General features: G+C 40.9%; 1 protein-coding gene across 1 annotated transcript; it reads left to right on the top strand.

The window, feature by feature from the left end:
• Positions 1 to 1266: 1266 nt before the first annotated feature.
• On the top strand, positions 1267 to 20943 carry CASP8AP2 (caspase 8 associated protein 2; the record flags this gene model as incomplete). Its single annotated transcript, XM_084262261.1, has 9 exons — positions 1267 to 1433; positions 2554 to 2634; positions 3280 to 3380; positions 4568 to 4642; positions 5812 to 5927; positions 10002 to 12526; positions 15042 to 17985; positions 19446 to 19545; positions 20887 to 20943. Exons 1-9 carry the CDS (start codon positions 1385 to 1387, stop codon positions 20941 to 20943), a joined length of 6048 nt encoding a protein of 2015 aa, XP_084118387.1. The 5' UTR covers positions 1267 to 1384.
• Between the last annotated feature and the right edge of the window lie 1741 nt (positions 20944 to 22684).

Here is a 22684-nt window from a genome sequence, read left to right as displayed (position 1 = left end):
CTCCGGGCGCGCGTCCCGGAAGGGGCGATGACCGGGGGGGCGTGGCGATGGTGGGGGGCGTGGCACAAGCGCCTCGCGTTACTCGATTTGGCGCCAACTGCTTCAGGGTCGGGGCTGGGCTTTGCCAGCATCGCGGCTCGGGACGTGCTGTGCGTCTGCGGCCGTTGGCTGCCGCGGTCGGGAGTCCCTCCTCCTCGGCGCCCGGCCTGCGGGACCAGCGGCGGCGACCTGCGGGGTGTCGCGGGTCGGGGCCGGCGGCTGACCGGTGGGTGAGGGCCGCTGCGGGTCGTGTCAGCCTGACGAGCAGGTTCTTTCTTCTCCCTCCCCCTTCCGCCTTTTCCCCAACTCCGCCAGCCCGGCGGGGGCACTGGCGCCGCGGGTGCCTTTCCCCTCCCCCCACCCCCGCGCGGATCCCGCGGCCCGGCCCGATTCGGCCCGGTGCGGCCTTGCTCTCTGCCGGCGCCCTGCACGTCCCTCCCGGCGGTCGCGCTCCGCCGGGGCTTGCGGGGCGCGGCGTGCCGTACCACCCGCGCGGAAGCAGCTGGGGTGTCGCTCCCGGGCCGCGATCGGCGTCTCTCCGGCCCTGACCGCCCCCCCCCCGCCTCGAGAGGTCCTGGGCGCTTCCACCGTGGCAGGCGGTGGGGGGCAGAGTGTTTTCTCGCCCGCGCGGGGAGGGTGAGGCGTGGGGAGTGGGTGAGGGCCGCTGTCCCTTGCCCCGGCGCCGGAGGGCTTTTTCCTGTGCTCTTGAGCCTGCAGTGGGTGCCTTGATGCTGCTGGCTGCTGCCTCAGAGGTGCTTCTGTGTCAGTGCCACAAAGCGCGTGTGCTTGTAAAGTCATTCTGCAGTAGCTGCTGTGGCGAGTACTGTACATCCTGTGGCTGAGCGTGGCTGTTTGTGTCTTGGCAGGCAGAATGTGCCTTGCCTGTTACCGTGCGTTACTGGTTTGGCTGGTGGTGGCGTCCGACAGTGAGAACTTGCTCTTAAATGGTCAGCAGAAAAGAAATCAGAATTACCAAATGGGGTTATTTTAACTGGTTAAGATAAGCATTCAGATAACCTGTTAATGGAATGCAGTGTATGTTTTCATACCAAGGTTTCTTCATAGGCTCTTTGAGACGTGAGTAAATGGTACAGCTAAAGATCTTCAGAATGCTTATTTACAGGACAGATAACTTCTTACCTTTCGTGATAGAGCTCTCTGTTTCTAATCTCAATGTGTTTTCTCCTTCTAGTGTTGGGTTTTGCTGAAGAGCACAGGCTGCAGGTAGCTCAGGTGTAACTGACTTATTTCAAGATGCTTCTTGTTTATGTGATTCTGAAATTGACAATCTACTTTTCCTCTGATGTTTTACTCATAGATGGGGAAGCCATAGGAAGTTTGTATCATGGCAACAGGTGAGGATGGACTGGGACTGTTTGATATCCGCTGTGGTGGTAAGATGTGTTAGATTACTTACTGTTTTACAGTGAAATAACACAGTCTTATGAAAATAAGTAGGTCCAAAACTAACCCATAAAACACAATGCATACAATTTAAGTTGCTACAAATACCAATGAGCTTCAGCTGTAATTAAATGGCAGTGGCACAATACATATGTAAGCCATATCCTTATGTTTGGATTTTAAATCATAACTGTGTAAGTTGGATTATTAGTATGTTTTGAGGAGTTGACTGGAAGCGGCCTCCCTTGTGTTTTGCAGTGCATAATTTAACCTTCACTGTGTCCTAATGAAGCATGTATTTGCACACTTTAGGAGGTTTGCTCCTTTGTTTGCTTTTTGTAAGAACAAATGCACTATCATCTGGTGTAGTACCAGCAATCGAGATAATCTAACATTATTTCCAGCTCTGCAGTTGATTGATCTGACACATGCTTATGAGATTCCCAGCCTCAGGAGGATTGTGGATGTTGATGTTTCTCATTATAGTAAAAACATTTGTTGCCGAACTGGAGAGATTCACATAGAAGAGATGAGAATGATAAGAGGCACTGAGAAAAAGACATGGAGAGAGACTGTGGAGATAGAGATTAAAATAGTTCCGCAGAACCAGTCAGCATGTGAATAGGTGCAAATACTAAAGCAAGTTCTTTGAATTATGATGCAAAGTGTTACAATGCTTTCTGTTATTTAGCAAGAAACATTTCTTTCCACAGCAGTGGTTTTATCCTACTGATTCTTTTGTATTTATTTCTGCATTGTATAACTTGCTCACAGTGTATTCTAGAAGACAGTTTCACGTTCACATCAGGTTGACTTAGTTTATTATTCTACATTTTACTTACCCTTAAAGCCGTATCATTTGCTTCATGCACAATTCTTGTAATATTTAGGAGCTTATCTTAAAAATCTGTCTTTGCTCCTTGGTGACTAAAGAACTTTTTCCACAGAAGCAATAGCTTGCTGGGTAAAATTCCCCTGTCTTCTACTAGTCTGTATTATTACTTTTACTACTCTTCACTACTTTAGGATCATAGCTATGCTTATTTTGTGGGGAAGTTAGAGATTGGAGTTTGCTAAATGTTTAGTTTGGCTTTTTTTCTTTTTCTTTAGCTGAAGCTTCCCCCTTCAAGGAAGGCGATGAGAGCTCAGTGGATATTTATGATGGCTTGGACAATGGTTTGATGGTTGCTGGTAAGTTGAGTGTGTCTTGCTGCGTAGCTTGGAGCATTACAGTCTCTTTGCTTCTTAGGCTAAAGAAGCCTAAGCATGGTGTTCAACCTCAGACCAACTCTGTAGTACCTCCATTCCTCCTGTTTCATTGTCATCAACTGATCTGTGCTTGTGAATGTGTAGGTAATTGGCATCTGAGTGTTCTTTTTCTCAATAATGTTTTATCAACTGCAAAAGTTTCCAAGGTGAAGTCTTGCCAAAAGCTAAGTTACAGCTTTCTGCTACCTGTTGGCTCTGGAATTGTGGGATCTCACATCACTGCTAAAATGTAGCCCTTCTTGCTTTCTAAATTAGGCAGCTGTACTGTGAGTTAGCTCTTCTTTCACTTCAGATGACTTAGTAGACAGTTGTAAAATTCACCAGTCTTTGTTGTTAGGTGTCCTGTATACCTCTTAATTTTTCTTATGCATTGTTTTGAGTTGAACTTTAATTTTCATCGTTACCTTTCACATTGATGTAAAGTGGATCGAGTATTTCCAATAAAACTTAACACAGATGTTGAAATACAACGTAAGAACTTCTGCAGATAAGGTCAGATGTTTTCCTCGGTGACACAATGCAACCTGGGTAGAATCTTCCTTTATGTAATCAATTTTCTTCCTACAGAGAATTCTGCTCCAAATTCTACACCAGTTGGAAACAGCTTAAATTTATTCGATGAAATATTAATTGAAGAAGGGACTGCAAAGGAAGCATCCTACAATGAGGTGTGTGTGACAAAAATAATTCTGGTGTTTTGGCTTTGGTTTTTTTGTTGCAAGTTCTTGGGTAAAGTGCAAAAAATGTTGTCAGTATGCTCACATTATTAGAAAAATAGGGTAAGTTTTAAAATAAGTAATTAAAAACAGGACTGTGCTAGTAAACTCTTATGGCAAGAAGTTTATCAGAATGAGTGAGCCTCTCCCTCTGTATGATGGTCTGTTCTTATTTAGTGTCTCTTGCCTGTGGCTCGTGTCAGCTACACCATGGGAAAATGTTCAGGAATTCCCTTCTAGTTAAATATGCTTTCAGGTACCCAGCACAAAGCTAGTCTTGACATTTTTCCCAAAAGATTTTATCAGACTAAAGCAGATAGGTCATGGATTAATTTTATGTGTCATTAAATTATGTCCTTGAGACTGAAGACACCCATGCAGTAGTTAGGTGTTCTGCTGATTTGGCAGAAGCAGTTAGTTGTGTGGCGTCACATTTCCTGGTCCATAAGACACATCTTAGCTACAAACTCGAGTTTTGGAGTAAAAGGAACCGATATCCACAGATTGAATGCATTAGAGAAGAAGCAGGGATAAAACCTCCAAGAATCTACTCAGTGATGAAAATGGAACTTTCAAAGTTTGGAAGTGGTTGACTGAAGTATGACAATAAGGAAGTTGTCCTGTGAAACTTCTGTCTCTTTCTACTTTTAAAGAAGGGCTTGTGCCAAGTGTATTTAACTTAATTTTGTCATCTCAACTGGAGCATATCCTTGCAGCCTATTTTTGCAGTCCAGATTTGTTTGTAGTAACTTTTCGTTGTGTTTTTCTGTATCTGCTTTGTATTATATAAAATCTGGCAGACAAGTCTCCATCTGTAGGGCTTTGAGAAGTCCTGCTCCCTGATAATTGTGTCTTTAATTTCACAATAATGTCTTCCTGTTACTCTCTAGCCTTCTACTCTTGGGCAAGCACACACAGATTTCCTCTTAGCTGAGCGTTTGTGATGTTTTAGAGACTTGTATGTCTGTTGAAGTATCTTGAAGCTTTTTATCTTAATATGGCTTTATTACGTTACTTTTTTTTTGGGAAAAAAGAACTTTGTAATATAAATTGCTGTGTTAGCAAACTGTAAGTCTAGCAGAGTAACTTCTTGGTGTAGTGAAGTTCACTTCTGTGCTGTAAATTCTTCTCTCTGACAGTTGCAGGCAGAATATGGAAAATGTCAACAGCAAATTAAAGAATTGATGAGGAAATTCAAGGAAATACAGGCACAGGTACTGTAGTTCAACGGGCAACCGTGTCAAGATCTATGTAAAGTAAACTGAATACTGTTTTGTGAGAGAGTTGATTTTGTACCCATTTTCCAGAATTAATCCATTTGTAAAGCAGCTCTGTAGATGCTCTACCTAGAGTAGGAGAGGTGCCTATTTATATTCACTTGTTTCACAATGTTGCATGAAACAAGTTGCTCAAATGCTATCTTCTGTCTTCTTAACTAGTCATTTGGCATGCTTATTTTCGACTTAGAAGAAAGGTATCCTCTTTGGTTTGGTTTGGTGTTTTTGTGGTTCGGGTTTTTTAACTAAGTCTTCAGTGCGCTAGGGAGAGGGTTGCAAAGGTACCTGAGCTGTCATTAGAACTGGAAGAGGATGTCTGTGTTGCTTTGAGCATAGTGCCACTTAGTTAAGGCTGAACTTCTCTTCAGTTTGAGCTAGTATCCCCATGCTGTGCCATTCTGTATAATTAGATTATCTTGGGCAGTTCTGCAACATGTCCTACAGTGTAAATGGCATGTAAGTGGCAAAGGTTCTGTGCTTTGCAATGGTAGCAGCTTCTGCCCTGTGACACTTCTAAATTGTTTCCTGCAAAACTTGGGTGCTTTTCTGAGCAGGCTTCACTGAGGATAGTTATGAGAAGGGGCTATCTATAGGACTCACAGATAGGGTTCTAGAAAATTTTATCTAGAACTGCTAGAATGATACAGCACCCAAAGTTGTTTTTCACGCTTCAAAAGAAATGCAATTACCCTCTTTCAACTGGAAGTACTTAAGCTGCATCTCTCATTTGCCACGGTGATCAGGAAAGCAATAAATCGTGCAAAGGAATGAAGCAAAGGGGACGATTAGAATTTTTTAGCTCTATGATAGTTACTGCATATTTCTATGCTAGTTTATTCCATATTTCAGTTTTAATAAATTGCGTGCTTAAGACATATTAAATAATTACCAGGAACACAAACCAGAGCAGAAATCATGTTTAAAAAAGGAAAAAAAAACCCAAACTTCTCCAGAACAGTTTCTAAATGTTCTACTGTCACTTTGCATATGGTGGGGCTTTCTCTAACTGTTGTCTTGTGCTGGTTTTCATTACATGTTTAGATACACAAGCTAAATCTTGTTTTTTTTTTCCTCCCTCTCTCTCTTTTGAATATATTTGAAAACAGAATCTCATTCTACAGAATGAAAACCAAGCTCTGAAAAAGAATATTTCAGCGCTTATCAAAACAGCAAGAGTGGAAATTAACCGTAAGGATGAAGAAATCAGTAATCTCCATCAAAGGTACAACTAGACAGCGGAATGGAACACTGACAGCTTTTTGTCTGGCCATGTTTAAATGCTTGTAAGAAACTCTTGTGTATCAGAACTAATATGGCAGCAGGATTAGGAAAGTGATTGTCCCCCTGTGCTTGGCACTAGTGAGGCTGTACCTGGAGTACTGTATTCAGGTTTGGACCCCTTCCTACAAGAAAGACACGTGAGGTGCTGGAGTGTGTCCAGAGAAGGACAGGAAAGCCAAGAAAGGGTCTAGAGAGCAAGTCTTAGAGGAGCAGCTGAGGAAACTGGGGTTGTTTAGTTTGGAGGAGGCTTATCATTCTTTACAACTACCTGAGAGGAGGGTGTAGCCGGGTGGCTGTTGGTTTCTTCTCCCAAGTAACAAGTGATAGTACAAGAGGAGGTGGCCTCACATTTCACCAGGGGAGGTTTAAATTGAACGTTAGGAAAAATTTCTTCATCGAAAGGGTTGTCAAGGATTGGAACAGGCTGCCCAGGGAAGTGGTTGAGTCACCATTCCTGGAGGTATTTAAAAGATATATAGATGTGGTGCTTAAGGACATGGTTTACATGTTGACTTTGCAGTGTTAGGTTTATGGTTGGACTTAAGATCATCATGGGTCTTTTCCAAAATAAGCGATTCTATGATTGTGTAGTTTAGTACTGGTACAGTCAGAGGATCTATCTGCTTTGCTTGATGAGGTCTTTGTTTTCAGATTAAGATAAAGAAGGAATCCAAAGGGTGAGTTTTTTTTCTTTGTTCTGTTTTTTTGTTTCATTAACCATTCCTGGTGGGTTATCTGTTTCCAAGCAGACATTACTATGCAGTTCAGCTTCAGAACTATGGTGTCAGACATGAATTCATTGGAACTTTTAGACAATAAATGAAAATAAATTAAGAGACTATACAGTGTTTTCATGGAAAACCCTGTCTCCAGTGGTGGAGGACAGCAGCTAGAGAATTCCTGGTGATTTCTGTATACTAACAATTTGACTTCAAGGAATTTGAAAATTTTAAAGTATGGATAGGAGAGTAGCTGTGTGTAAGGCTTCTGGACTGCTTGAAACAAAAGCAGTGGTACAAGATTCAGGACTCATATCACAAAGTCACCTTGTCATTTGTGTGACATCAGCCACATCATTGGTTTGTGTTTCAGTTTGATCATTTGATATTTTCTTGCACCAAAAGGTGTCAACAAAAAGTTCATTTGACATGATTGTGCTAGAGGCTATATGCATATTTCACTATGTGATTATTTTTTTCCTAAATAAAGAAAACTGCCAGAAATGATCTGATGGAGACCAAGAGGTTTTAACAAGTGTAATTCGTTAGTTGATTGGCTTTGACATGATAGCTGTCATTTTCACACCTTTGAGTGTAACATTCTGCATTTTAAATCAAACTGAAAAAGATTCTCTTGGTTTGAATGCTCTCATGAAAGAGTTGGCAAACTCCATTGCAACATGTTCTGATGGTGATGAAAATTTATTACCAAAGTATTCAATCTAGGTATTTTGGAAGCGTCTGTCATGGGAAATAGTGGGGAAAATGGCCCTTTGAGGTCTTTGCAGCAAACAAGACATGCTTCTAATTAAAAGGAAAAAAAATACCCCAAACTCCCACTTGGATATAATTACATTCATCACATATGTATGCAGATCTAATAGCCAGCCTAAAGCATGGTAAAAACTTGTCAATGTAGTTCAGATTTATACCAAAGTATAGAAAGAGGTTTTAGTTTACAACAGCTGCAGCGTTGTTTTAGTTCAACATTCAGTTCACATCCCAACATCACGTTTTTGGAGTGGAATCAGTTGTACAACCAAATTTATGTTACGTGTTTTAAATTTACTGGCTTGGCCCATAGGGAAAGTTCCGTTTTATAAAGCAAAACCAACTCCATTTTTTATGGAGATAAATATGCAAGTATCTTACACTAAAACTGATTCCTTACAACTGCACACTGAATCAGCTTGCAATTTCAGGGCAAAGCCAAATGTCTGTGTGTAGCAGCCATTTCGTCCTTGTGGTGGTTTAGCCCTGGCTGCAGGACAAATGCCCACCAAAGTCAGTCTATTACTCCCCTTCTTAGTTGGACAGGGGAGAAAATATATATTAAGAGGCTCAGGAGACAAAATAAGAACAGGGAGAGATCACTCTGTCAGCAATGACGTGGGCAAAACAGACTCAACACAAAGTGAGGAAGAGAGAAACTACCTAATTTATTACACTACACTACAAAGAACAGTGAAAAACTGGAGTTGGGAACACGACCATATCTTAAAACAAACGCAACCAGATCTTAAAACACTTTCCCCCCACCACTCCCTTCTTAGCAGACTTTAGTCAGGATCTTGCTCCCGTCTTCCCCCTGTGTTCGCAGTAGAGGGGTGGCAGGGACTGGGAAAAAATGGGGTTTTTGGTTACTTCTTCGTGAGCTGTTTTCCTCTTTCAGATCTTAAAAACACCTCTAACCTCCCCCTCCACCCTCCCTGCTCCCTTCTTAGCAGACTTCACTCTAGTCATGATTTCACTCCCTTCTTCCCCCAGATCGCAGCACAGGGGGGCAGGCACTGGGAGATGGTGGCTTCGGTCAGTCCCTTGCAAGTTGGTTTCCTTCTCGGCCAGCGTGGGGGCAGTGGCATTCATTCCACACCCTCCCCCTGCTGCACCGTGGGGTCTCACCCACAGGACGCAGTCGTCCATGAACTTCTCCAATGTGAATCCTTTCCCACAAGGCTTTATCTCTTTATCACAGTGTCTCTCAGTCCCAGTCCTCCACGGGCTTCCAAGCCTCCCCCCAGCAAACCTGTTCCAAAACAAATATTTATCTCTCATCTCTGTGTCTCTCATTCTCCTCATGGCTGCAAGTGCTGGCAGGGGCTTTTTCCAATGAAGGGTCACAGCATCTTCTCTGTCCCCACCTGCTCCATCCAGCGTGGAGCCCCTCCACGGGCTGCAGGTGGGGTCTCGGTCTTTTCCATGGGTTTCTCCACAGGCTGCAGGGGCGTCTTTCTCTCTGGCAACTGGGGCGCCTCCTCCCCTGCCCATTCTGGCTTTGGTGTCTGCACAGCTCGTTACATCTTCTCACTCCCTTCTCCAGTGGCAAAATGCAGCTGCTTCTGGATTGTTTTCTCCTATATGTGGTTCTCAGAGGCGCTGGACTATCTCTCGTGCCGCGACTTTGGCCTTGAATTGCTCGTTGTTTATAGTTTAGGCTGGCAGAAAACTGTAACTGCTGCTTAAAAAACCCATCTCAGCAGCACAGCCTCACAAAACGCAACAGTCCTTGACACTAAAAAGGAGCCATACGTTTGGTGGTTTGCTGCCATCATTTGTGACTTCTGCTCGCTTCTGCATGGGTTAGACACAATCATTCTTGTGAGATAGTGGAGAGTATTTAAGAAGGTTGCCATTGCCTTTAATCATGTCATTTTAATTAAATGCTTTGTTGAATATGGTAGGAAAGTGTCTGAGGGGTAGGGGTTTTTTTGTTTTCTGGTGAGGTAACTTTAAGTACATCAGTAATGAGGTGAGTTCAGGCCATACAGGCTACATGTGCCCATTTTGGTTTTGGTAGCACGTGGCCTTGATAAGGCTTGGTTATTGTAATTTGCTACTTGGTTTTCTGTAGCCTGTGGGAAGTTCCAAACCTGGTAGCTTATTTTCTTGGTAGGTAGAGTAAGAACAGTTGCATTATACCTATTCTTTTGGTTGCCAGTTTTCCAATCAGTAAACTGTTGAATTGGATGTGTTTTGATTATTACTTTTTAAATCCCTAATGCTGTAAAGAACTCCCTCCTTGCCCCCCAGGTGAAGGCTCTTTCTGTTGCTGGACAATGAAATACAAAATTATTAGTTAGACCCAATACAGTATTTTTCCACAGATCTTGCTTTTCTTCAGATGACTTTCATTTGGAAAATATGTATGCAAATTAATAACTTTTACTCTCTCCTAAAAACTTGAAGCTGGAAAAATGTATTTAAAATGTAGAAAGATATTAATTTGTTGCAATTCAGCTTTTGTTATGTTTAAATAAAAACTGACTTGATTTTTGTTTTTTACTTTTCATAAACAGGCTATCGGAATTTCCCAATCACCGTGGTAGCTTCACAAGAACATACCTTCCAGGACCAACTAATGGACGGTGCTCTGAGATGTGTAAAACAAAAGATTCCAAGTTCAAACCTTCTGATTTAGGGGATGGTGTGAAGATGGAGCACAGAGTGAAAACTGATAGCTCCAAAGATACACACCAGAGTCACTCATCTCATAACACGGACATTGGGAAGTCTAGCTCTGAAAAAAGAAACACTCCGTCTTTACTTAGATGCCCTCCTGAAGAGCTCTGCAGTAATGGTACTCATACATGTCCACCCAACTATGACCATAGTTCCAACAAGGATAACAGAAAGGAAAGAAAAGAAATGAAAAGTAATGAACAGTTTAGTAGGGGAAACGTCAGCAAATACAAAAGAGAAGGACATCAGAGCACCGGGAACAATGGTAACTGTAACAGTGGTGACAGCGAAGAGGGGAATTTGGATGCTCAGCAAAAGCTGAAACCTCCTTCAGAGAAGGCTAGTAAAAATGAGTTGCAACAAGAAAGTCAGAGCCTAAAACTCAAATCCAGTCCAAGCATAGAAAGAAGAGTAGAAAGGGGTGTTTCTTCCTGGGAGAAACAAAGTACCAGTAAAGACAGATTTCCAACAAGAGGTGACTCGTATGCTGATGAGAAGTCACAAAATGTATTTAAAAAAGACATTAAAACACACGATAAAGATGAAAAGAATGGTGGCCAAAAAAATAAAGCAAATGAAAAACCACAAAACCAACCAAGGAGGTCTGGTAGAGGGAGTAGTCCACACTCCAAGAATGAACATTCAAAGAGTCTTCACGAGTCACGTAAATGTCGCGTGGAAGAATCTAGGAAAGGAAAAGACATTGACTGCAGGAGAGACAGGGGAACAAATGATCATACTTCTCGAGAGGGAAGGACTTCACCTTCTAAGTCCAACAGCAGAGAGCATAAACATGCACGCTTGAAGGAAAACAGTAGTAGGCATGAGTGGGAAACAGCACATTCCAAATCAGAAAGACACAGAACTGAAGAAAAAAGGAAAAGAGAAAGAGATAATCAGGATGAAAATAGACATTTTAGACACGAAAAAAGAGTTGCGAAAGAGGTATCTTCCCATTCTGCAAGAGAATCCAGGAAAGGTACAGACGTTCCAAAAAGTGAGAGAAAGTACTATAGGCCAGAAGAAACATCCAGAGTTGTGAATAGCTTAAAAGACAATAAAATTCCCAAAACTAAAGATGATCACAATGGGACAAGAAGCAAAGACTTAAAACTCAGCTTTATGGAAAAACTGAATTTAACTCTTTCTCCTGCTAAGAAACAATGTGTCTCTCCAGTGAATGGACTTAAAGTGTCTTCCCAAAAGGCCACCGATGAGGGAAGTACAGAGCTCACGCTGCAGGCGGAACTGTTAGATTCTGCCCACCCCGTTAACTGTGGACCCACGGAACAAACTGATCCAACACTGCAAGTTCTGGGCAGCGTAGCCCAAGGTGATGTGAAGCCAGCGCTGCCAGTTTCTGTCAGTTCTGAAAATGAAGCCTTGAAAGTAGCAGCAACATCATATCAAGTGCAGCCTGACACGTTGCTGCCCGTGGCATCTGACAGAGAGAGCTCAGAAACCTCACCAGAAGCAGAAGTGGGTCATGTACGGGCCCAAGCCTTGGCAGGAGCAGCAGAAGTGCTGGTTCCTGGTGAGGTACAGGCTGAAACATTGTCAGAAGCAGCAGAGGCTTGTGAGCTGGCTGAATCGGAAGCCTCAACAGCAGCAGTGAAGGATCTGAATCACTCTGATCCTTTGACCCTGGAGGTGGCAGGGACTGTGGCAGAGTGTGAGAACTTGCCTGCGACAGCAGGTGTGATGCAGGATGAAAACTTACTGGCAGCAGAAGTGGCACCACCTGAACCTGTCAGTGAAAGTTTGGGTGCCCTTCCTGAGTCAGCAGGAGAGAAGAAAGGTGAAGATAAAATACGGCAATCTGTTGATGCAGAAAGCTCGGTAGACCAGTGTGGCTCTCAAAACTTTGTCTTAGGTGACTTGGAAGCCAAAAGTTCTGGTGCCTTAGAGTCCTGTGATGTCAACAATGATACTAACAAAGCAAAACCAGGCTCTGTAATGGAAGTAGTGAAGGACGATGGTTACTTGGCTGCAAAAAATGTTGAGTGTCCTGTTGAGCAAAAGGGTAGCTGTGAAATTGAAATGGGTACATCTCAGTCACTTGACAGAACTTTAACTGATAAGGACGAACCATTACTTGACCAGAATGCCTGTGATCTGGAGTCAGACCTAGCTGAAATCAGTACAGCAGCGTCATCTCTTGGTGAGACTTACCCTAGAACTAAAGAGAGAGAAAATAACCCAGTTCCTGTTGATGATGACAGCTCCATACTGAGTATTGACCTCAATCACTTGAGGTATATTCCAAAGGCAATCAGCCCACTGAACAGTCCGATACGTCCTCTGGCTAAAGCTCTGAAGGTGGAAAGTCCCTGCAAAGGCCTTGTGAAGAGTTACAACAAAGGTATTTGTATATGTGTATTCTCTTTTCTTTTTCACACAAAGGCTTAGAAGATCCCTTAGTGGAAAACAGAAATGACTTCTAACTGCTTTCTCAAAAATACAAATGGTTTCTTATTTAGCTAGGTAAGTCACAGTGGTCCTTCTTACTTATATGGGAACTGTTTCACTGTGCTGTTAAGATCATAGCCAATTAAACATTAATGCTATAAAAATTGGAGTTTGTCAATGGTGGTGATTGGTTGAAAAAGTGAGTGGGTATGTACTAAATTCCAAAAAAAAGACAACATACAGGTTTTTTAATTGTGGTTCTTAATAGATCTCTGTTGTTTTTTTTCTCTGAAATTAAAGGCAGAAGTTATTTAGGATCATGTTATTTCAAGTATTTATTTGTGAGAAAGCTGTGGAGAGTACTTGAGACTTAATTTCTGGGAATGTCAGCTAAGAAGAGTCTCTGCTCTCCATCTAAAATAATTTTGGTCAGAATTGTCACATATATTTTATAATTGCAAATCATTTGGCAGTAGAAAAAAGTATAACAAATAGATCATTGGGATTTATAATTAATGAAGTAAGAGCCAACTCCTAAATAGGTTGGCAGGGAGAAAAAAGTGACAGCATTCACAGGAAGCAAAAATAGGTGATTCAAAATTTAAATCTTTTACTTGTGTGAATTTAATTCTTTCCGTACTGTCCTGCTGCAGCTAATGAAAAGTGTTTGTGCAAGTTTAGATTACCTGCTAGAAGAAGAATGGGAGAGTGGCATTGAAATAATTTTTCTTACGTTTTAGAGCATAATCCTTGTGGTATTTTTTGCAAATCTTAGTGTGGTTTACTTGCTCTGGAATTCTCTCTTGTGTTTGAGCCAGTTACTCTCTTCAGCAGTTTATATTTAATTCCTACAGCTTTTTATATTCTTATATCCTTATGGTGGGCATGAGAGCTTTATTTGAACATAAAACCCCCCAAAAAGTATTTTTCTGATTTTCTAATGTTTCTCCAACATAATTCTCAGAGGAATCCATCCAGTCAACAGCTGGCTGCTAACTTCCAGTGCTACTAAACCAATTCCAGTGTTTTTCAGCTCTGAAGTTAGATGGCTGGTTGTCTTGTGATCTGATGATATGTATGTCCAGTGTTCTGTGCATGTTAAATTGACAGGAGGCCGTGGCTTCTCTTGGCCTTGAAATTCAGGCTGGTTTGCAGGGCAGAGTATTAATACTCTATTCTGACCACTTTTAATTTTGTGCTTTGGTTTGTCGAAAGTATTGAAGTGCTTAGTTTGAGAAGGTATTGATCCTTGTAAAACTGGAATGGAGGCAGTGATGGAATATATTTGTGCTCCTGTCGAACCTGCATAAGTAAACATTTTCACATGTTGCTTTAAAGTGTTAATCACAAGTTCATTTTTTATGCAGAGCAATTTAGATACGATCTTTTCTGAGATTAAATGTTTGTTAGAGGTCATTAAGCTGTCTAATCTATGTGTGATTTAACATAAGAGTGTTTTATTAACTAGAGTGCCCAGCAAGCCTGAAATTAACTGCAAATCTCATTAATCAATACATATGCACTTCAGTGGAATTTTTGTACAATGGAAATAAGCCCTTTTGTCTTTTGTTACATGCTGCTTTGTAGCTGACTGTAATTGGTTATTTTTCTTAAGAAAATAGCATTTAGTTTGAATTTTAAATAATTATTAAATACATGCCTAATGATATCTCAAAAATACAAAACATTAAATACACTTATTTGTGAGGAGGAGTGAGGCATGCTACGTTTGGCAGAATGTTAGCCTTTCATCATATATCTCATTCCTCATGCCTGTCATTCAGGAACCTGAACTGGAGACTCTCTCAAAAATGTCTAAGAAAAAAGCTTTTTATGCTGTTGTGCTGAGTTACAGCATTGGTAATCTTAAATGGATGAAAAACTGACACGGGACTTTATCCTGTGTGGTGCCAAGTGCTCTTTTTCATCAATGTGTCAGTTTATTGAAAGACTTCAAGAACCTTTTTATCAGCTCTAGAAAAGGGAGCTGATTGCAAACATGAATAGCTCATTTCTTCTTCTCATTTAGTTCTATGGTGTGAAACTGTTAAAAGAAAATCCACCTATTGTATGTAAATGTTAGTCCAGAATGATGTTAAACTTAAAATTCAGCTTGTGCAGTGTTCAGAAATCGTGTTAAAGTAAATGGAAAGAAGTTCAGAAGTAAATGGAAGCTGCTAGATTTTTCTGTTATCGTTGGATATATTTGTGAGAGAGATCATGTGGTTTTAGTGAAATTTGGAGGTCTTACTTGCCCTTCAAACCTCAGGAGAGGTCCCATAATCTAGCAGCTCCTGAAGAAAACCACCTAAACTTCTCACAGCTCAGACTTCCTGAGTTGTGGTTAATGGTTTCAGACACGATTCTGAACAGGAAAACTTTGCAGAAGAGAGTCTTCCAGATTTTACTGTGTGTCTGTTTATTCTTGCACTCTTTATAATGATTAGCACTCTGTTTTCCCTTCATAGATTTAACTCCTGAAAGCACGGTCGTCGTTTGTCCCTCAAAGAACTTGTCGAAGGAGGTGAACAAAGAAAATCAAAAACCAGTTAGCATGTCCAATGAACACTTGGAGGTGGAGTCCCAGCTGAGTATCTCTTCAGATGAAATAGAAGAAGGAGAAATCATAAGTAGCGATGAAGAAGAAGAAAAATCTAAAGCAGAAAGAGGCTCTGAAAAGACAAAAAAGTCAGGACCAAAAGCTTCTCCTGAGACACGAAACTTGACCAGCAGCCCACAGAACCAACAGAGCAAAACTGTGTGCTGCAATGAAGAGAATGGAAAACTTGTTTCTGTGAAAGTGAGTACTGAGAAGAACAGAGAGAGGCATAGAAGTCAGGCTTTCCAGTCGTCAAAGGATATGAAGAAAAGTAAACTTGTGAGCATTGCTTGTCTCGAAAAAATCGTTCATGTTGTTGTTGAACCTTCAAACATACAAGAAATCATGCAGATGCTGAGAGCTATACGAAAGCAGATGAGGAAAAATTACATGAAGTTCAAGGTACACTTCCCAGTTCAGCATTTTCACAGAATTATAGAAACTGGTATCATAAATTTTACATCATTAATAACATACTTGAACTTCTCCAAAATGTCTACATTTGGTGAGACATTAAAACTTAATATCTGTGATATTATAGAATCCAAACTTAAGCAAGTTAAAAAGAGTGCAATAGTGAACCGTCTTTTTGAGCAGCAAGTATCAGATATGAAAAAGCAGTTATGGAAATTTGTAGATGAACAGCTTGATTACTTATTTGAAAAGATAAAGAGAATCCTAATAAAGCTATGTGATGTGGTACATGTGGGAAACGAGACTGAGGAAGGGAAGTTTGAAAGAGCAGGGAAACAAAACCACAGGATCAGTCATAAAAACAATGTCGAAAGATCTGGAAAAAGGTCCCTGACAGCCAGATCTCAAAAGCCCCAAGAGTATATCCTTTTGAAGCATACTGTGGATTATCAGCGACCTAAGGGACACCATGAGAAAGCTAAAACAGAAGCACCAAAAACTGCCTTTACAAAGTGTCTTAACTCCATTGATAACACGAGGAATTCCCAAACCAAAGTGCACCTCCCTAAAGAGAACAATCTGCAGGGCACTCTCACTCCACTGAAGGGTGTCAAATATGAAAAGGAAGGATTCCAGCTCTCCAGAGATGCTAACAAGGCTGATATTAGTTACGAGCTTCTCACTGAACAACAGGCATCCAGCCTTACGTTTAACCTCGTAAGTGATGCTCAAATGGGTGAGATTTTCAAAAGCTTATTGCAAGGTTCTGATCTCTTGGAAAAAAATGGTGGCAGTATTGACAGAAATGAGTGGGAATTCAGGACTCCGGAGAAACAGTTTTTAGACAGTCACAAGTGCAGAGGTAATGCTGCTGGACTGGTGCAGGAGATTGGTCCAAAGGAGGCTTGTGTGGAATCTCAACCTGCAGAGGATATTAGCTGGCCTGTTGTTTCACCTGTAAGAGCTCCCTCTTTAGCATCCAGGCTTCAGATGTCTGTTGATCCAGACGTGCTAGATGAAAGCTGTATGTTTGAAGTTCCTACAAATGCAACTTCGTGCAAAGAAGATGACTGCAGTTTACAAAAGAATAAATCATTTGTTTCTTCTGTCCTCCTTGAAGATTTGGCTGTTTCCTTAACTATTCCATCACCTTTGAAGTCGGATGCTCACCTCAGCTTCCTAAAACCTGAGAGTAATTCGAGCTCAGCTCCCGAGGGTGTCCTCAGCGCACATTACAGCGAAGACGCGCTCCTCGAAGAGGAGGATGCTACTGAACAAGACATTCATTTGGCTTTAGAATCTGATAACTCGAGCAGTAAATCGAGCTGTTCTTCATCATGGACAAGTCGGCCTGTTGCTCCTGGGTTTCAGTGTCGCCCCAGCCTACCAATGCAAGCAGTAATCATGGAGAAATCCAATGATCATTTTATTGTCAAGATTAGGCGTGCAGTGCCATCTACCTCACCAGTGTCTGCTCAGGTGGCTTCAGTGAGAGAAGCACGGGCATCCTCAGCCAAGATTGAAAAAGAAGTAGTGAGGAGTGGGGAAAAAGAAAGGGACAGTCAGAACACCAGAGCAGCCACTGTGCAGAAAACTGTCAAACCAGATCTGGTTAAGACAGATCAGTTGCCTCATATCAGCACCGGGCAGGAAAAAAATCCTGCCATACCTCAGCCTTTGAAGGAGACCCATAATAGTATTGGAAAGGAAGAAACTACCGGCTTGCTTGGACCCTGTAGAAAATCTTCAAATGCAGAGCACTGTGACGCTGAAGGCCCGGGTGAAGACACTGAGCAGTCTCAGACATGCAAATCTGAAGTATCTGAAAACATTGGATCTCAGGCTTCTTTCCCTTCTGGATGCAATGTGGAGTCATATGTAGACTTAACAGATGGTATTGTTAGTGAAACTTCATGCCTTGCAGTGGAGTCCACTGCAGATAACAGGGCTCAGGAAACTTCTGCAACTAACTCAGAAATCAGTGATAAAAAGAAAGAACTGGATGAGTGCTCTGATGCTTTTATAGACTTATCAGAAGAGCTTTCCAATGAGATTGGTGCAGGTGAATGTAATCTTGAAACAAAATGCACTTTGAATAATGTTGTAGGATGCCAAGCAGATGCAGATGATAAAACCAGTAAAAAAAGGAAGAGAGAGGCTGTCAGAGAGAACTCCAACTCAAAAAGGCAACGAAAAGAAACTGATTCGGCAGGTGAAGGAAGCGATGCAAGTGAAGTGAAACCTGAAGAGGCCAGTTCAGCACCCATACAGTGTTCCAGTAAGAATGACTTGCAGCAGAACAAAGACTCTTCTCCTCTGGCTTTGTCTTCATCATCACCTAGTCTGTACGCCAAAAACATCATTAAAAAGAAGGGAGAAGTAGTAATTTCCTGGACAAGGTAATTTCTGACTTGATCTGTTTGATTATAGTAGGTTTTTTTCTACAGTGGGAAGAAAAGCAGGTTTAGCTGATGGCTGAAGTTATTTTGTAGCTTTACATTCTTCTGCACATAGTGGAGGGAGAGCCACCTCTTAACTATGCAAGATGGCTTTTAGATCTCTTTAGAGTACTACTGGAAGGTGCCAAAGACTGTTTAATCCTTTTTCTTTCATAGTTGTTCAGGGAAACACAATTGTCTCTTCGGAAGAGGACAATTTTTAGTCATTTCTTAGGTAGATTAAATCAGGTGAGCCTTAAAGAACGTGGCTTCCATTTGTCAGAACTAATTCCATCGCTTCCTCAGATCTCTTGAAACAGCAGTAGTTTTTGCTTTTGCTTTTGTTTTTGTTACTCCAGTTAGTAAGATGTGAGTGAGGCATGAGGTGACTGAATGTGTTGGAAGACGTGCAAAGTTACTGTGGTGTATTCTCTAAGAAACTAGTTAGCAGGTTTTGTTTTTCCTGCTCCAGCTTAATACAGTCAACAGTTTAGAAAGGGGGTTTTAAAATCTTCAGGAAGGACTTTCTGAACTATACTTCAGATATAAAGTAAGTTTCTAGGGAATATTTTAAAAGAAAATTGGGTCCTTCATGGGGGGAAAAAAAAAAGCTAGTATGATCTTTAACATGCAGATCAGTAAGGAAGAGACTATGACAGTTTTCTGTAAATATGTCTTCTGTGTCACAGGCTGGGTCTATCTCTGAACTGTGCCTTAAATAAGAAGTTTATTTAAATAACTAGTCATTACGTTTTCCTTTGAAATTGAGGAAGTTAAATATCATTTATTGGAGTATGGCATGTTTCAACCAGCGAGACATAGTAGCTGCTGTACAATGTCTCTGTCTATATACATTCATTAATGAGACAAAGAGGAAACGTGTGCTGTTCTTAAGAGTAGACCCCTGGTCTTTATTTTCATGTGAATAGTAGATACCCTCTGAGTATATTTGTTATATTAAGCCACCCAGGGAAGCCAGACACCTCTGTCTAATCTCTGAACATCAGTGGGCCTTAGGTGAAGGCCACTGCCTTGCTGTGCAAACCAAGGCACATCCACTGATGGACCACTACTGGTCCCTGTTAAATTTATGAGTTCTTTTCAATTCAAGATTAAATGTGTGGTTTAGAAGCTTAAAGCTTTTTTCAATGACTTTGGTTTTGGTCTAACTATTGTAATAATCCTTCCTAGTCCCCTTCCTAATAAGGTAGCATAACCTCCACTGCCACTTATTTGTACTGTGTCTGTTGCTCTGCGCTAGTAGAAGGGGAATCCTCCCTAAGTTCATTGCTGCTCTTAGAATGTGTGTCCTGTAGTTTGGGAATACTCAAGAGCTTTATATGGGCCTTTATGGTTTTTTTGTTTCTGTGCATGTATCCATATATATGCGTTAATATTTAAAGAATGTGGTTTTGCTATAGAAACGATGACCGAGAAATTTTACTGGATTGTCAGAGAAAAGGACCATCAAGCAAAACCTTTATTTCCTTAGCCACTAGGCTGAATAAAAGCCCAAATCAGGTAGGTGCTATCATTCTTATATTTGGTGACAACTGTGTTTCTACATTTATGATTGCTGTTCAATGAAAGCTGTTGGAGATCTGCTAATTTGGAGTTGGATTTTGTGCTTGTCTTTTGTTGTTTGGGGGGGTGGGTGTTGAAATTCTTTTTAAAATTATCTCAGTGTTACATTTTTAAAATATGCATTATAGGCATATTTTATATATATATGGATAGATAGGTGTAAATATATATAGGGGAGCATAATGTTCCAGGGATTCTTCAGTTCTTCTTTGGTATGTTGAAACCGCTGTGGTCAATAGCAAGCCAGGGACAAGAGGATTTGGTCTATTGTTGAATCAGTGCTTAGATAAGGCAGTTTGGAGAGGCCCAAAGCCTTTCCACACATTTAATAAATTAGAAAATTATTAAAAGTAGATCTAGGGAAAAAGAAGGGGGGTGTCAGAAAGGACATTTTTCATGAAAATGTTTCCTTTTTTCTTTTGCTTTTAACTAAGAAACTTCAAAGGACACAGATGTCAAACTGATGTAGAATATTTCCAGAGCTTTACATATAACTTTGTAGTTGTCTTGATTGGCTATCTTTATCTCTGTCCTGCATATCCAAAAAGGAACAAACCCCCTTTTGACCAGCTTGGAAAGTCTGCTTGCTTGGGATTTGGCTCTTAGGATGTCATGTTGTATGGTTATAGAGCCTTTACAGGGTTTAGAAGCTGTTGGGGTGGATGGTTGGATAGAACAGTGTTATCTCTGCTTTTATGGCACTCTTCCCAGTTAGCAATTTGGTGGGTGGTAGATATGCTATAGCACTATGCATGTAGTGATAAGAAATGCTAACTTACAATTGAATGAGGTCATGATGTAAGCTGTAGCTATGTTCAACAAAAAGATGTTTAGCTCTTATCTATAGACCTGTTTTGTAAAATCCCTAGTAGACACATTAGTCCATGATGAGCCATGAAAACCTGAGGCAACAGTTGTATAAGAGGGTAGAAAATAAACAGTAGCCTGTGCGTTTTGTGGACAAAATACATTTTTGTCCTTAAATCTGAATCTTACTCTGGCAAAATTCAAGTCTAACTGGCTTTAAAGCCTTCATTATTTTTTTTTCCCTCCTTGTTGTAAGGAAGTTTCTGTTAAACCAATAGTTGGCTCTAGCTCTCTGTGATTAACCTGGAGGCTATTTCAGATGTAAGATCCTCCCACTAGAATTCATTGGAAGCAAATAAAACAAAATAGTGGTCTTTTCTGAAAATGTTTATGCTCTCAGATCAGACTGTTTTGGTAGGTGTGGAAACCTGAAGGTTTAATGATACATCTTTTTTTTTTGCTCTCCATTAGGTTTCGGAAAGATTCAAGCAATTAATGAAGCTGTTCAAGAAATCCAAGTGCAAGTAAACTTACCACCAAATTGCTTCCTAGTTACAAGGGTTAGCTGTTACCAGCAGCAGTGGACTATAACCACCGCCTTCACATGGGCTTAGTGGGAAGTATCCCAGCCAGAATATTGTGTCTGGTAAATCTGATGCACCGTTAAGTTAATCGTTTACTTCCCTGTCCGTGTTTCCTCCGAGGGGCTTTGTCAGAGTGACCAACAGGCTGGGAAAGAAGGTGCCTGTACAGCTGGAGCAGCGGCGTTGCAAGGGGGTGGCTCAGGCCCGCTGGTTCGGTGCGTTCTGTAAGCAGAGGCAGGGGGGTGCAGGCGACTGAGAACGGTGCCTCTCGCTTTGACTCGTTGGACATAATGTTGAACGGTGATCTTTTCACAAGTAAAAGTGCTTTGGAATCCAGCTGGTATATAAACCTGGAAAGGGACAGGTGTGTCATCTTGGTGACCTTGAGATGTATTTTAAATGTTACATCTTTTTTCTTTTAAAATGAGGCAGGACAAGGATAGCAGTAATTCCAAGACCTGCTTCTCTAGTAACTGGCTTCTGGTCGTAAGGAATAGGTGGTTCTGTGTCAGTTACGCTTAGTGGGTTTCAAGGAGAGAATCTGGCATGGAGTGTAGGGTTTGTCTTCAACTTTAAGCACGTCATCTAAATAATTTCTTCATGACTCAGTCGTTCAACAGAAATGAGTGAATTTCTCTTTGAGGGTCCCCATCCATCTGTCGTCATTGCAATGGAGAAAGTGTAAGCCAATTGGCTAGAATAGATCCCTAAATTGACAGTTTTCAAAGTCTGATAAACTGAGTTCCAGCCTCTGAGAGAGACTGAAGCCAGTCATTAATACAGTGACTGCTTTTTCAGTTTCTTTTAAATTGTGAAATGACATAACGAGCATTCATTTACAAAGCTCTGTCTTGCAGTTAAAATATTTTGCAGTTCTGAGGATATTTTTAAAGACTTAGTATTGAATTTTGAATAGTTACAGGGCAGGTTTCCATGAAAAGAAAAGTATTGTGATTTTTTGTTATTATTTTTTTTTCTCTGGAAAAGGCCAATATGTTTTTCTGCTCCAAATTACATCTGGGAGAGGTACTTAAGTCTTCAACAAAATGAATACTATGTTTTGGTAAAAAAAAAAAAAATTGACAAGTGATTTTTTTTTATTATTAATTTAAAAACACCTTTGCAGTTTTATAAAATGCAACTTTATACTTACTAACAGGGAGAAAAACTTTATGGAAAAACAAGCAGTTTCAAAAGCTTGTCAGCTTGGCATGTTTTGACAGTAATTGTATCTATCTTTACAAATTATTTGGTACATTAGAAGTTCATTATGTTCTGTTTTAAAGAACTCTTGTAAACGCTTCCAGTTTTACCAGTACATACTAACAGAGTGTGTGTGTGTACACACACATAAGACACACACACATATCTCCTATGTTGCTGCTTTTTCTCAAATTCCTAAAGAACTTGAGGTTTTGGGTTTTGGTTTTTTTTTATTGTCCCTAAGCATTCCTGTAAGATGCACAGGGTTTTTTTATTATGAATTCATGGATGTTTGAGGTTTTATTCCTTATTGAGGATTGGAGTTGCTGTAGACTTCATTCAGTCAGAACATCTGCTGAGTTTAGACTTCATTTAAGAACCCCACCTAAGTTGACTGCCTTTTGACCCGAATTAAATTGGCATTTTTTTTCCCTAGAATCCAATGACTGCTGCTTCCGTTTCAGCATAATGTGTTTTTGTCC

Source organism: Gallinula chloropus (assembly GCF_964237585.1).
Source record: "Gallinula chloropus genome assembly, chromosome: 3".
In the NCBI taxonomy this organism is placed as follows: domain Eukaryota; kingdom Metazoa; phylum Chordata; class Aves; order Gruiformes; family Rallidae; genus Gallinula; species Gallinula chloropus.
This window is presented reverse-complemented; position numbering and strand designations above follow the sequence as displayed.